The 13,730-nt window shown below is 52.5% G+C and overlaps 2 protein-coding genes across 9 annotated transcripts in view; one reads left to right on the top strand and one right to left on the bottom strand.

Annotated features, from left to right (window-relative positions):
* PLA2G2C (phospholipase A2 group IIC) overlaps positions 1-4,334 on the bottom strand; it is a 21,299-nt gene extending 16,965 nt beyond the window's left edge. The window contains exon 1 of one of the 3 annotated variants that reach the window (XM_004741293.3): positions 4,226-4,334. The gene's annotated coding sequence lies outside the window, so the exon portion shown is untranslated. The other 2 variants (XM_004741294.3, XM_004741292.3) reach the window with 2 other exon arrangements.
* On the top strand, positions 3,798-12,694 carry UBXN10 (UBX domain protein 10). 6 transcript variants are annotated; one of them, XM_013048200.2, is made up of 3 exons: positions 3,798-3,924; positions 8,229-8,503; positions 8,612-12,694. In XM_013048200.2, the coding sequence occupies exons 2-3, from the start codon at positions 8,244-8,246 to the stop codon at positions 9,057-9,059; spliced, it is 708 nt and encodes a 235-aa protein (XP_012903654.1). In that variant the 5' UTR covers positions 3,798-3,924; positions 8,229-8,243; the 3' UTR covers positions 9,060-12,694. The 6 variants fall into 6 exon arrangements, with proteins under 6 accessions (XP_012903654.1, XP_004741354.1, XP_012903645.1 ...); XM_013048191.2 differs by adding an exon at positions 6,482-6,583 and having other exon boundaries at positions 3,881-3,924; positions 8,229-12,694; XM_004741297.3 differs by having other exon boundaries at positions 8,229-12,694.
* Positions 12,695-13,730: the final 1,036 nt, after the last annotated feature.

A 13,730-nucleotide genomic window follows, 5' to 3' on the forward strand; every position in this document is an offset into this window, starting at 1 on the left:
GCAGAGCCACTGAAAGTTCCTGAACCTTCCCTTCATCATCCGCAAGGTGGAAACAATGAGCCTGCCCCTCCCACAGATTGCCAGCAAGACTGAACAAGTTCCTGAGGTCGAAAGCACTTGGCCAACAGTAGCCAAGGTGAAGTACCATGTTTGCTATGTTCTGCTTAAGAAGACAGGGAAGGAGGCACAACATTAATGGATGTTTTCTAATAATATGGGGAAGCAGTAGAATCTTGCACTTTAAGAGGTGGATTTCATTATCTAAAAACTTCCCTCTGGCAGGTCCTGTTGGGATGCTCAGGCATCAGGACGCGTAGTAATTGTGCCAGCGTCTTGGCCTCTCCACCAGGGCACACACCCTGTTCTACTTCTGCTTGAAGATTACCCACGGTCTCAATCAACACGTCTAATGGGATCGAGGGCAGAATAGTACACTGGGTATAGACTCCAAAATTTGGAAGCTGCTAGTTCAAAAAGAGGCCACCTGCTCTTTGGGGACAAGCTGCTGAGACACTGAAGCTCTTGCCTTCAGCCCAGCCCTGGGGGAGGTCATTTAGACTTCAAACCAGTTATCCTTGGGGGATGCCAAACGGCAGTCAGCCGGGTCCCTTGGTGGAAAAGCCGGCTGTGGAATCGGCATTGTCTCTTCATTAATTTAATTCATTTGCTGAGCGCATATCATGAAGTGGGCACCGTGCGGGCAAAGCAGGGGACTCAGACACAGGCAAGTTCCTAGCCCCGAGGAGCTCAGGTCCTGCTGACGGAGGGACACACGGAAGGCGAAACCAACGTGATAATGAACACTAACCCTCCCCAAGCAGTCACACGTTCCCCGCACATGCTAAGACCTTTCCACGTAGCAGCTGATTTCACGCCCAACGCACTCCCATTCTTAACCATCTACGTTCTACAGAGTTAGAAACCAAGGTCCAGAGAACACTAATCAGCGACCCAAGGTGTCTAGCAAGCTAGCAAGCGGTGGGGCCAGGATTTAAACTCAAGTCCGGATTCCAGGGCCCATGCCCACTACCTCACAACCAGGGCAACAGGCGGGTGCAGGTAAAGGTGCCATGTGGGTGGGCTCTGGAGTACGAGGTGGAATCAGTCAGATTGGGGTTCTGGAACAGCTCGGCCACTCAAGAACTTGAGGGATCCTGAGGGTCCGTTGTTTTTGTTTGTTTGTTTTTGTTTTTATTTTGTTTTGTTTTGCAAAGGAGGCCAATGATGCCTTTCTGGAAGAGAGCACTGAAGATCGGAGGAACTGACCTGGTGAGGGCGGGGGGCGCCATCTTGGACACGTTCCACTGGACCAAAAGGGATCAATGTGGTTTGGGGTTGGGGAGGAGGTGGTCAGGAAAGGCCTCCATGAAAGAGTTGACTTTTTAACAGGGGCCTTGAAGGATCAGTCAATTTGGATTGACTTCGAGGAAGGAAGCAGGGGCAGGCATGAGTAATGATCCTGGAGATGAGAAGACCAAAGGCCCGTTTGGGCAATAAGCTGGCTGGAACCCACGGAGGAATCTGGGGAGTAAGGGAACCACGGCTGGGAAGGAGGGTGACCCCACTTTGAACCTGGCAGAGCAGGTGCCTCTGGCCACCTTTACTGAGAGTCCATTTTGCACGCGCGTCAGAGACTAGGCCTTATAGGGTTTGTCTTTTGAAGACACGTTCTTTAAAGAAAGGGGAGACAAAGGTGGCAAAGTTAGGGCTCTCTCTAAAGAGCAGGAAGGCACAGCCATTGGCGGGTGGGCTCTCCTTCCTTCCCCCCAGCTTCCCCTGGCACTGTGCGTTACATAGAACTGGGGAGCAAAGGACACGTCCTGCTGAATATTAAACAGACCCCAGGCATCAGCCCCATTTCAGTGCTTGCCCACGTAGGGACACACACACACATACACACACACACACACGGTAGGGGGAGAAGCGGATTTGATTTTCCAAAAGATTGCATAATCCTTAGGTGTTATTAAAATAGCTGATGAAGAATCTACTTTAATCTTTTTTGGGTGGGCGTCAAAGGCCTGAAGAGCATTGCTTTAGATATTTCTGACAGAATCATTTACAAGCAAGAAGTCACCCAGCACAGAGCTGCAAAGCCAACGGCTCCTAAGATCGTCACCTCATGCACCTCTTTGGGGCCCCAGGTGCCACCCCAGATGTCCAGAGCCAGGGAGGAGGCAACCCCAGCAGGTGGCATGGCTCACCCGCAGCTTCCACAGGTCAGGCACAGCTTTCCTGGGACAGGAGGGAACCTCACTGCTGAAATGATCCCCACCTCCTGGGGCCCGAAGACCTTCCTGTCGGCGTCAGAGGCATATAACCACGTCCAACCCCTGCCCGCTCTTCCATTCTTGGCTCAAACTGTATTTTGAAAACAATCTGATCTATAACTCCTCAAGGGCGTGTGACACGCCTTCTCAACCAGACTGTAACCATCTCAGAGGAGGGTCACAGTCGTGCCCTAGCGCAATCCCATGCCCGTGTGTCCAGCACACACGAGACAGCAGATATCCGGCCACAATGCTAGGATACCCTGATTCTTTCTTCTGATAATTTGGTTTTTGTCTACTAACATTACCCTCCAATAATACAATCACGAAATTATTCATCTGCGAATTCCAAGAGTCTAGAACCATGCCTGGCACACAATAGTAGTCCAGTAAGGGCTCCTTTTGAAGCTATGTTAATTCCATTTTGAAAGAAAGCCGTCATCCATTCAAGTTGGGATCTGAAGGCTACGTGGGCATTAGGCAAAGGAAGAGAGGAGGCAAAGCTTGGGGAGGATGGAGAAGACTCTTCCAGGCATCAGGGACAGCAGGAACAAAGGTCTGGAGCGTATGTGTGTGGCCTTTGGCAGGGGACTGGCTTCGGGGCCATTGGAGGAGTAGGTCTTGGACAGAGGCAGAGGACATGTCCCCTCCCACTGAGCAGGAGGGATGGAGGAAAGCAGGCAAGTGTGTAGTCTGATGACAGAACACTAACAAGGCTTCCATAGGATGGTTTCTCTTTTGTCTCTGAAGAGGGAAGTAAGAATCCTTCTGTGTTGGAGGAGGGGCAGGGGAGAGGGGTGAGGTTTCAGGAGTGAGGACAAGGTTTGAAATAACCACCAAAGGGGAGAGGAGACCGAACTGAACTGGGAAGTGGGGGGATTTCTGCCTGGGGTTAAGGGTCCAGTAGGTGTTGGAGACCACACCTTTCCACAAATTATGCCAAGGTCTGCGACCGACTGGTCGAGGTGTCTTCAGCCCCTGGGTGCAAGTGGACTGATGGAATTTCATCAGGTGGGAGGGACCGAGTGGCAGCAGGACAAGGGCGCGGGGGAATCTCCAAAGGGAATGGCCTGGGTAAAGGACTGTGGGCAGGTCAGGGCAGGAAACAAGCAGGTTTGGGGGGGGGGGGCGGGGGCAGTGAGAAAGCCTAGAGGGCAATGGGTTGCGGTTTCCACTTGAAAGACGAATGGGGGAGGTGGATGGGGTTGCTGGAAGTGCAGGGGTCCTGGTTAGAGAAGGCAAAACGGGGCAGATGTAGTTGATCCCAAGGGTCCCGAAGCCCCCGGGAGTGTGGCGCTGGTGTTAAAGACATTGCCCTGAGAACAGACAAGGCAGAGAGAGGCCCCAACTCAATGCAAGCCCTAGAATCAGCCGCTGAGCATGAGGGGTGCCCCAGGAATCAGTCCAGCAGCCACTCCCCAAACCGGGGACACTGAGCGGGTTGGGGCCTGCCCCCAGGTCACAGCATACGGTGCTCCCCAGCCCCGCCCAGGAGAGGACCCAGGAGGCCCCCCACCCGCTCGCCCCTGGGGCGGGCGGGGTGCCCCACCGACCGGAAGCACGTGGCCCCCTCCAGCCCGTTGCCCCGGAGACGCCGGCTGTTTACCAGCCGGACTGAGCCCGGCGACTGCGGGGCGGATGGAGCAGCGGCCAGGTGAGCGCGCCCGCCGCCCTGGGACAGGCCGCCCCCGGGGTGGGGGGGGGGGGGCAGGAAGGGGTCCCGGGGAGAAGAGGACTCCGGGGCAAAGCCAGCCAGCCCGGCCCAGCTCACCGTTGTCGGATGGGACAGTTCCCGGGCTCCGCGGAAGCCGAAGGGGCTGGGAACCGGGCCATGCGCTCCTGGCTGGGCAGTACGGACTGGGACACAGACAGACCCACGGGGACTAAAGGACGTCCTGCCCTCGGAGAGACGGGAACTAGATCAGAGCCTCCCCCAGACCCAAGGCACCTCTCACTTTCTAGACGTTCTTTCTTGCCTCTCCTCCAAATGTCTGCTTCTGCTGTTCCAGCTCAGCTCCTTTCCTTTTAGAGATGTCCCTACTTGGAAATAATTAAGCTCTCCTCCTCCTCCTCCTCCCCTCCCCCACGCTGCTCTTGCAACCATCCCCACTGCCTTTTCCAAACCTTTGATCACTTGGTGGCTTGTGGTCCAATTTCTCCACTCCCCCTTGTAAAGGTGGCACTCTGCACTCTGCGTGGGACAGCGCATTCTAATCATTTAGCCGGGGGTAGAACTGGGAATGGTACCAAAGTTTTCTCCTGCTCAGGCCAACTACCATCTCCTGTTGATTCTTCTGAGTGCTTTCATCTTGAAAGCCTTACAGAGGTGGGGGTGGACTGGGGCTGGGGGGTGGTGGGGTTGTTGGCAGGGGATAGTATTAACTGATAAACATTTTTAAAAGACCAATTCAAATTATGCATGCTCGGTATATACCAGCAGATGGTACGTGGGTGGGTGTATTTTACTGCATTTGCTGTGGGTTTAGATTTGGGTTGCCAGTGAAAGGGGGTGGTCTGACCCTGTGCTAAGAGGTGGGCTCCTTTGGAAAGCAGGAATATGGCCTCCACCTTTCCTGTCCAATGTTCTTCCTTTCCAGTCGATTGGACAATTCATCTTAAGCAATGGGTACCTGCCCTTTTGGCAGTTCCCTGGAAACCGTTAACTGATGTTTGTTTCCTGACTCCTAGCAGGCCTCTGGGGTGTAGCTATTCTGTTTAAGCAAACAGGCCACTTGCCTATTTGGTTGGTGGCTTGATGGGTGCCTACACCAAGATCTTGTCAAATCACTTTGTGGTTGAACGTCTGCCAGGCCTCGAGGTGGGGAAATGAGCTAAGCGGGGGGGGGGGGGGGGGGGAGGGGGGCAGGTAATGATGGGCACTGCCCAAGCCTTCCGGCACCTAGGGGAGTGGACAGGGTTCGGGACCCAAGGTGTAGATACAAAAGCATGGTTGGCCCAGGTCCTTAAACACCTGTTCCCCACCACCACCTCCCCAGCTTCCCCTTTCTATGGGATAGATGCTGGGGAGAGTTGGTGTTCCCTCCGTGTAACAGATGGTCCCCGCGCTCGGGAGGAGGCAGTGGGTTATGAAAGCAGGTTCGATGGAACGGTTTTACCTGAAGGAGGTGTTAGTCTCTAAATAACCATGAGTGGGCTTATAGGAATTAGTCATAATTGAGGTTTTTTTCTCTGAGATAGCTCGCAGTCATGTTATCTTATGACCAGGGTGTCTTGAATATGACACCCCCCGAACATGGATAATTATATAGTACCAAAAGGTATAGAAAGTGCATGCACATAGTCAAGTTTTACTGTTAAAAATAATTCAGCAGAGAGCCTGCGAGAACACATGACTTTCCTCATCAAAGTTGTTAAGGAAGAGGTTTCTAAGTTACCAAACTTACTGACAGTTAAACCTTCCTGAGGCATGTGTGGGAGTTAGAAGCCAAGTCTGTGATAATTCTGTAGAAGCTGTGGCAAATTAATAGCCATTGCTGGAGGGGGGAGGGAGGACCGAGAAGGGGAGCTGGTTCCCAAATTGCGCTTATCTTTGGCAGAACAGTTGGACAATAATGACCTCCTCATGTCACCCTGAGTAAAAGTGCAGAGCTGCTTAATTACAAGTAAAAGACTTTAGAACTCAGCCAACAGGGGAAAAACCACATTCTTCACAGTTGATCAGAAAACCGATTAAATTAACAAGGAGACAGGCCGGCATTTTTTTTTTTTTTTTTTCATGCCAAGGAGAAGGTTCCTGAACTCCCAGCAGCCAGATTGGGTGTGAAAACCTAGCGAGAAGTAGAAGATGGGAAGTGTGGAAAGACCCAGTCTGTGGACAGAAGGGAGCAAACATAGAGGCCTTTAAGTTAAGAAAGGAAGGATAGCTTTCGAACTGGCTAGTGCCTGGGGAATACAGGGGAAGACTGTGTCTTGTTTGGGTATGGTTTTAATGGAGAGGAAAAGGATGCTTTCTAAAATTTGGCAACATGGATAAGAGGCACAGAAGAATAACATTAGAATACAAGGCTACAGGGTTGGAATTACATTGCTCAGGACTGTGTGACGAAGGTAGCTTGGTGTAAGTTGGTTTGAGGTAAGAATGCAATTAAAGTGGGACATCAGAAGACATTTCTTAGGAAAACATGATTTTGCATTTTTGAGCCAAGTTCATGGGCAGTTTCTGAAATCAACCTTCCTGCATTTCTGTGCAGTGGGCGGGGCAGGCACGGGTTCCAGGGTTTGCCCTGCTGGTCAGAGGTGGCTAGGAGCAGAACCACCGAGGGTCCCCTGGGGGAAAAACTCTGCAGCAACAGGTAAGGTTTTTGGACCTAAAATAATAGAAAGCACTAAGCAAACAGAAAACCAAACACAAAAGCAAAAGAACCTTACCTCTTCTTAAGCCTTGACTACACATGCCCCGAGCCCAGTGTTTATGGCCACAGTTATGTGATTTCGTATTACCGACTTCCTGTTGCGGAAAAAGGGACTGATTTTAGAGGTATTTAAATAATGTCTTCAAGGTCATATGGCTAATTCTATAAATGAGGAAAGGGATGTATCAGGAAGGTAGATTGACAGTCCCATGGTTGCCCAGCTAACTCCCAGCAGAGCCTGCAGTAGAACCCCAGACTTAGGACATCAGGTCCTGGTTCCTTTGCACTCAGACGTGCTGCTCCTTGGGCACTGTGAGGCACTGGGAAATTACCAGAAGGTCTTTAGAGGGCAAGGAGACACCTGGTCAGCCTATGCGGTGGTGGTCAGGATTCCAAGGTGGGGGAGCCCTAAACGTCCTGCAGTGTACAGGAAAGGATGTCACCAGGGCCTGGAAGGGGTGGCCACCGAATTAATGAAGGGGCCACCAAGATGGTGGGGGGGGGGGAGAAGGAGACTTGATCTGGCCATTGGGGCCTGCACAGAGAAGTGCCCACACTACCTCCTGAGAGCTTCTATGGGACTTTGCTAGCACGCATGAGCACCCCCGGCGGGAGGTGCGCATACTGAGGCCCTCAGAGGGTTCTCCAGGTAGCTAGGAAGACAGAAAGTGAAGCCTGGTCCTCCAGAACGGGACCTGCGGTCACAAGACCTGGGTTCAAGTCCAGGCTCTGCCAATAGGGGGCTTTGTGAGCACGGAGCACGTGTTCTGGGTCCTACACCTGTGGGATGACCTCGTGCCCAGCGTCCCTATGGAGATGGTCTAAGACCCGGTTTGGTACACGATGGCCCACTGCCAGTTTTGTGGGGCTTGTGGGCTAAGAATAGGTTTTGTACTTTCTAATGGTTGGGGGAAAATGGAAAGAAGAGGAATCTTTTGTGCCCCATGAAAATGACATGAAATTCAAATGTCAGTGTCCACAAGCGAAGACTCATGGGCACTCAACCACCCCCGTTCATTCACCTGCTGTCTGTGGTGGCTGCCACACCCTACAGGCAGAGTTGTGGAGTTGTGTGACAGACCCCGTGGCCGGCAAAACTGGAAATATTGGCTATCTGGCCATTTACAGAAAAGGTATGCTGGCCCCTGGCCTAGAACCTGCGTACCTCCCTGTGAGTTCTGGCCGAGGGGCTGAGATCAGCAACGGTGCTCCCTGCTCCCTGCCCAACCCCGCAAGAATAAGAATCCAACCCCCCCAAACCAAGTCACTCCCTGGTGCCGACTTTGTTTATTTTCCTCATGGCAATTATGACTTATTGAAAATATCTCTTTACTGGTGGGCTCGACACCTGTCTCCCCTCACTCTTGGTTCACTGATTTTTCCGAGTGGTTGGAATGATTGAGGTTGAGAAGGAATGCATGGCACCGGGTACCCCTCCCCCATGCAGGAAATCCAGAGAGGAGCCCCAGACTCCCGGCCAGTTGGCTCTGATTCCGGCCCCGGGGGTGACCGGCTTGGAGGCGGGAGTCCCGGGGAAGTATAATCCACGGCTTCTCTTCTCTTCTCTTCTCTCCTCCTTCCTTAGGGGTCTTGAGAAGCAATGGCCACCGAGGCCCCTGTGAACATAGCCCCCCCTGAACGCAGCACCGCGGGCCACACGGCCGCTGACGGCTTCATCTGGCAGCCAGACTCGGCGAACATGCACGTCCTCAGGCCCAAGTCCGCCAAGGGACGGACGCGGCCGAGCCCGCACAGACCGCAGGGCACAGAGCCGGGTCCTCACCGCCCGCCGGCCGCCCTGCCTCCAGCCATCCCCTGTGAGCCGCCCAGCGGCCAGAGGCCCGGAGCCTGCGCACCCAGGTCTCCAAACCAGGGAGCTCCCAGCGAGATCCCCGAGCTGCGGCAGCAGGTGCCGGCTGGCGCTTCCTCCTCCCTCAATAAATACCCAGTCCTCCCTTCCATCAACAGGAAGAGCCTGGAGGAGGGGTCTGTGGAAACAGTGGTGAAACAGGCCGGCTCCCTGCGGCTGAGCGGCACAGTGAAGAAGAATGAAGAAGAGTCCAGAGCTCCAGCTTCTTCCCCAGAGAGGAAAGTCATCATCCGGACCAGGAGACAGACCTCCCCCAGGGCGGGGGACCCGGAGGAGCCCTCAGATCAAGAGCCCAGGCTGCTGCTGGCCGTCAGGTCGCCATCGGGCCGAAGGTTCGTTCACCATTTCCGGCCCACCGACGCCTTACAGATGGTTGTCGCTGTGGCCGAGGACAAGAACCAGGCCAGCTACCAGCCCTGCAGCATTGAAACCATGGAAGTGCCCAGGAGACGGTTCTCTGACCTCACCAGATCCCTGCAGGAGTGCAGAATCCCCCACAAGTCGGTGCTGGGCATCTCGCAGGAAGAAGGGGAGGGGGAGCCCTGAGTCCGCAGCCCCCTAGCCGGGGTCCTGGGTCTCTGAGCAAGGAGCACGCTTGGCTGCTGTGGCCTTCCGGGCAGCTCAGTCCCAAGTGCCGTGTGAACTTGGGGGGGCTGTGATCCTTGCGACCCACCTTCACAGCCTCTCCTCTGCAGGAGTGAAATTTGCACATGCGCCAAGCACATTGAGAAGGTTCTCTTCCAGTTGTTGAAATTCCCTCCAGCACTGGAGTGAACTGGCAAGTTACCAGGGCTGTTCCTGAAACCACCGTGACCAGGTCTCCCCCTTTCCCGAGGTCTGGGTCCTTTCTGGAGCACCCGCTTGCCTTTACAAATGAACTCTCCCTCTCTTGAAGCCAATGGTTTGCCTTTCTGTATTTGATGCAGGATTAAATACTTCCCAGAGAGGATTCAAGTCTGGTAAATAACCAGGGCTCAGGAAATGTCGAACTGGCATTTGTATTTCTTGCAAACATCTTTAAGAAACAGGCAGTTGACACTATCTTGGAAGCAGCCACTTTGCTGGGCTCGGGTGGCTAGAGTTTCTCGGGGATTACAGTTTGTGTGATGTGGCTTCAGAGGAGAGAACGGGTCTTTCGCTAATACAAATCCCCCAACACATCAATGTTTCTGAAATAGTCTGGGAGCTAGAAAGCATATAGCTTCCACAACTGTGGATTAGCCAAGTAGCCACTCTTAAATAGAGACTAAGTAGGTTTGCAAACATCGGTAGCTACTCTCTACATGCCGCAGTCTTCCCAAACTGAGATAAACCAGTGTACTCTGATTTCCTTCGCTTTTGTTGCTCATGGAATCTTTGTGTTTTTAAAACCATACGAACATACAAGTCTGTACAAGTTTGCCCTGAAGGCGCCATTGGGGTGTGGAGATGTAGTCTCGGTGTTTCGCCTCCTTCCCACAGAGACTCCCTGGAGCGGGGACAGCGGTGTCCCTGTTTTGTGATTTCGGAACCCCAGGGAGGACAAGGGTTCCTCTGTCGGGCCTCACTCGGCTGCACCCGTGCCGAGAGACCCTGTGCCCACGTGTCCGTCTGATTGGCATGTGGTGCGTCTGAATGCCTTAGCCCATAGCCATGTTGAAGACCACGGGGTCTTGGCTTTCCAACTCTAAAGTGGTGACGTGGACAGCTCGCCAGAGTCCTCTTATGTCGGGAGTTCAGCAAGACCTCCAGGTCTCATCAGGATCCTCTTTGTGGCCAAATCACCATTCAGAGTAGGGGAGCGGGTCCCTCAAGAGCTCTGCCATCACGGAGCACTGAGTACCGAGGCGCCCTCCCTGTTCCTGGGTACACAGAGAAGGCAGGAGTTCCAGAAGCCTATCAGCATGGCGGCCTCAGCAGCAAGTGCGCCTTGTACCTAGATAAGGAAGGCGGCTGGAAATGTTACATCCAGCAACTTGATACTCCGCCGTGGAGATTAACGCCAACGTCGTTTCCTCTCAAGAAGGCTCGCCTTGTCCTTCCCCATCCCACACCACCCAGATCACTCAAGAGTGGGTTCTTTCATAATGTGTGGTCCAATTTCCCAATACTAGCTCGGTTGCAAAGGTTGCAAAGCTGGGACTTGCTGGACCTTGGGCAGCTCACGCAGCTGGCCACCTCTCCCAACCAGCGACCATGGTGGAGGGGACTTGGGCGGGCGGAGGGTGGGGGATCAGCATCCAGCCTGGTACTCTCAGGCTGGGTGCATATCCGCCTCTGATCCTAGGAGGCTGGGGGAAGAGCCTCCCTCAAAATCACACCTACTCTGTGGTAAGAATAAAATCCCACCCACCTGGGACTCGGTAATTTCTCCAGGCAGGAAATCTGTAGAAAACTTCAGCGAAACAGCATGCTGGAGGGAGCTAGAATCTTCTGCACTTAGGGCTTTGCTGCTGCAATTCAGCTTGGAATTTGGGGGTGGCAAAAAAAAGTGGAAGGCATGAAACATAGAAATATTTTAAGGTATCTTAGGACATGAGAATAGAGCTAGATTTGAGCCACCTTGATAAACTTTTTTTTTTTTTGGACAAAAGGATGATGACACAATAAAAATTGATTTGTGTGACGCCAAGTCGGCGGAGAAACACGCCTTCTGTTTTCAAGCAGGACTCCGGCCCCTGGGCTCTGGCAGACAGAGGGGCTCACCGACCTCACCTCCTTGGGAAAACACTGAGCTCTGCTGTTAAGTCCAAGTCCCCAGGCACCCCGGGTCCCCACCCTTCCCATAGCTCTTGCTTTCAGGTTACAGGATTGCACCAAGCTCTCTACAGCAAGAGTCTCCTGAATTTCTCTGAAAAATCATTCCAAGTATTCTCCTTAGGAAGTTGGCAAGAGCCGCCTCTCTATCAGAGAGGTGACTTTGCAGATGGCGCTGTCACGTGGGCACCCCGGTCTAATGGGTGGCTTTGGGTGACCACTTTGTAGTCACAGACCTCACTCATTCATTGAACCAGTGGTCACTGAGGGCCTACCCTGTGTCATACACGGGTGACCGGCATTGGCGTCCCACCAAGGGACCATTGACAAGGAAGCGTAAAACCATCTCGGGAGCTGAGAGCCCGACCCAAGTGAGGGGCTGTAGATTTACCCGTGAAGGATCCTGGAGTGAGGAGGAAAGGCTGTTGCTGTCTCCCCGCTGACTTGCAAAGGCGAGTCCTCCCCACCTTTCCAGCGATGGCACCAGGAAGAGTGATCATTAGGGACGTGAACTTTGCGTAGGACAAAGCTTCAAGACCAGTTTTCCCAGCATCTCCCCTGACACAGTCCAAGAGGTAAATTAGTTCTGGCGGCAGAAGGAACAGCAGGAGACATAAGTGACTCATCATTTAGAATCCAAAAACTTTTCACCAACAGATGGCAGGTGGTTTTAACACAACAGTCCTTGCCCTCAAAGTACCTGGGGATCCAGCCAACAGCCGGCAAGGCAGGGCGGTCCTGATGAAGAGATGTAGGTGAACGTGACCGTGGGCCGGTAGTCACTCCAGAGATCCCGCAGAAATACTCCACAAGCGAAGAAACGTAGACAAGCCTTGAGGTTTCCATTACCATGAAAAACCTTAAAGTCTAGTGACGGATCACTGTCCCAGGCATGCATTACGAAAGGAGGTGTACCGGGAACCAAGTTTCGCTTTTGTCTAAGCATTTTACCACCATCTTGTGTGCATTTCTCGTGTCAAATAAAACCACGCTGCCCCAAGGGGCCAAAAAATAAAAAATAAAAGTTTCTCTCTACACAGTTTTTTAATAAGTTGAGATAAAAGGGTGTGTGGTTTCCTGTAGTCTGAGGTGTATCTCAGATGAGACTTTTATATGGTAAGAGGATCTACTTTCCTACCCTTTAAACAGAGCTGCAAAGGAAACTAGATGATTCAACTTCAGCCTCCATCTGGAATCAGTCTGCGAAGCAAGCGCAGGAACATCAGTTTCCGTCGTGCACGAGGCAACACACCACTGTCAAGTGCAAGGTTTGGACCCCGTTCGCCCTCACCCTGAGCCAGAACCAGCCCAAACCCGGCCAAGGTCAGAGGCCAAGGTGGAGGAGTTGGCGAAATGCAAGCAGAGCGGACTTGGGGTGACTCACCAGCACACAAGACAGTAGCTCACGTTGTACAAATAAAATTGGGTGTTTTGTTTTGCGTCTACACTGGTGATACGGCGTTTTCCTTCCCTGGTGAGGGCAGGGTCTGGTAGCCCTCTCTGATGCCCCTCTGTGCTCCTAGACTTTCAAGTCACGGAGGAAGCAGCAACGCTCCCTAGTGATTTGTGCGGAAGATCAAATCTCTGGAGGTATTTTTGGACACACTTGAACCCTATTCCAGGAGGCTGAACCGCGGATAGGACAACTGCTCATGGGTAGGGTTAACCAAGTCTCGCTCAAAAGGTCTGCTGTGCTGGGGGAGGGAGAATCACTCTGGGCGCTGTGTGGAGAGTTGACTGTGGGGGTCAGGTTGGGAGACGGAAGACCAGCTCTGGCCGTTGCCAGTGACCAGGGGAGAGACGGAGCTAACTTGGGTCAGAACAGCAGCCGTAGATAACATGGGAGGTGTCAGATTCTGGACACATTATCGGTTAAGGGGGGAAGAAAAGGCAAGATAGTTTTGGGGATTCACCCAAGTGGACATCACTTGACCATATCGCCACGGGGGGCCGTTCCTGCAAAAACGAGCAGACACATCAGCCGCGAATATGTGCTTGGGCCGGGAGAAAGCACTGACCAGCAAACATATTCATAGGAAAGAAGTACGTGAGTGTTTTTGGAGGTGTACAGAGAATCCGAAAGCCACTGATTGCTTTAATTGAGAAGAGATGCAACTAGAACTGTTACTTCACTGAACATCAATGAATCACCATCTAACTCTTGGGGTATGATTCCTGACCAAGGTTTCTTATTAAATTAGTTCCCGTAAAAAAAAAAAAAAAGCGTTGTTTATATCCCTTTCCTTCCTTTCCTGCCTGCCTCCATTCTGTTTATTCAAACCCAGCAGCTGACTTGGGATGTATTTCTTGGAAGGGCAAAGAAAACCACTGTCCTCCAACCTAATTAACAAAGCTTCCAAATTTCAAGATTTTCGTACCCACCTGTTTTGTTTTTTTTTTTTTTTAAGATTTTATTTATTTGACAGAGAGAGATCACAAGTAGGCAGAGAGGCAGGCAGAGAGAGAGGGAAGCAGGGTCCC

This window comes from Mustela putorius, unplaced genomic scaffold, assembly GCF_011764305.1.
Source record: "Mustela putorius furo isolate JIRA1106 unplaced genomic scaffold, ASM1176430v1.1 tig00003853_pilon_pilon_pilon, whole genome shotgun sequence".
NCBI lineage: Eukaryota > Metazoa > Chordata > Mammalia > Carnivora > Mustelidae > Mustela > Mustela putorius.

Bases quoted from the DNA above. Each gene is read 5' to 3' on its own strand.
- UBXN10 (XM_004741297.3), top strand. From the start codon at position 8,244: ATGGCCACCGAGGCCCCTGTGAACATAGCCCCCCCTGAACGCAGCACC.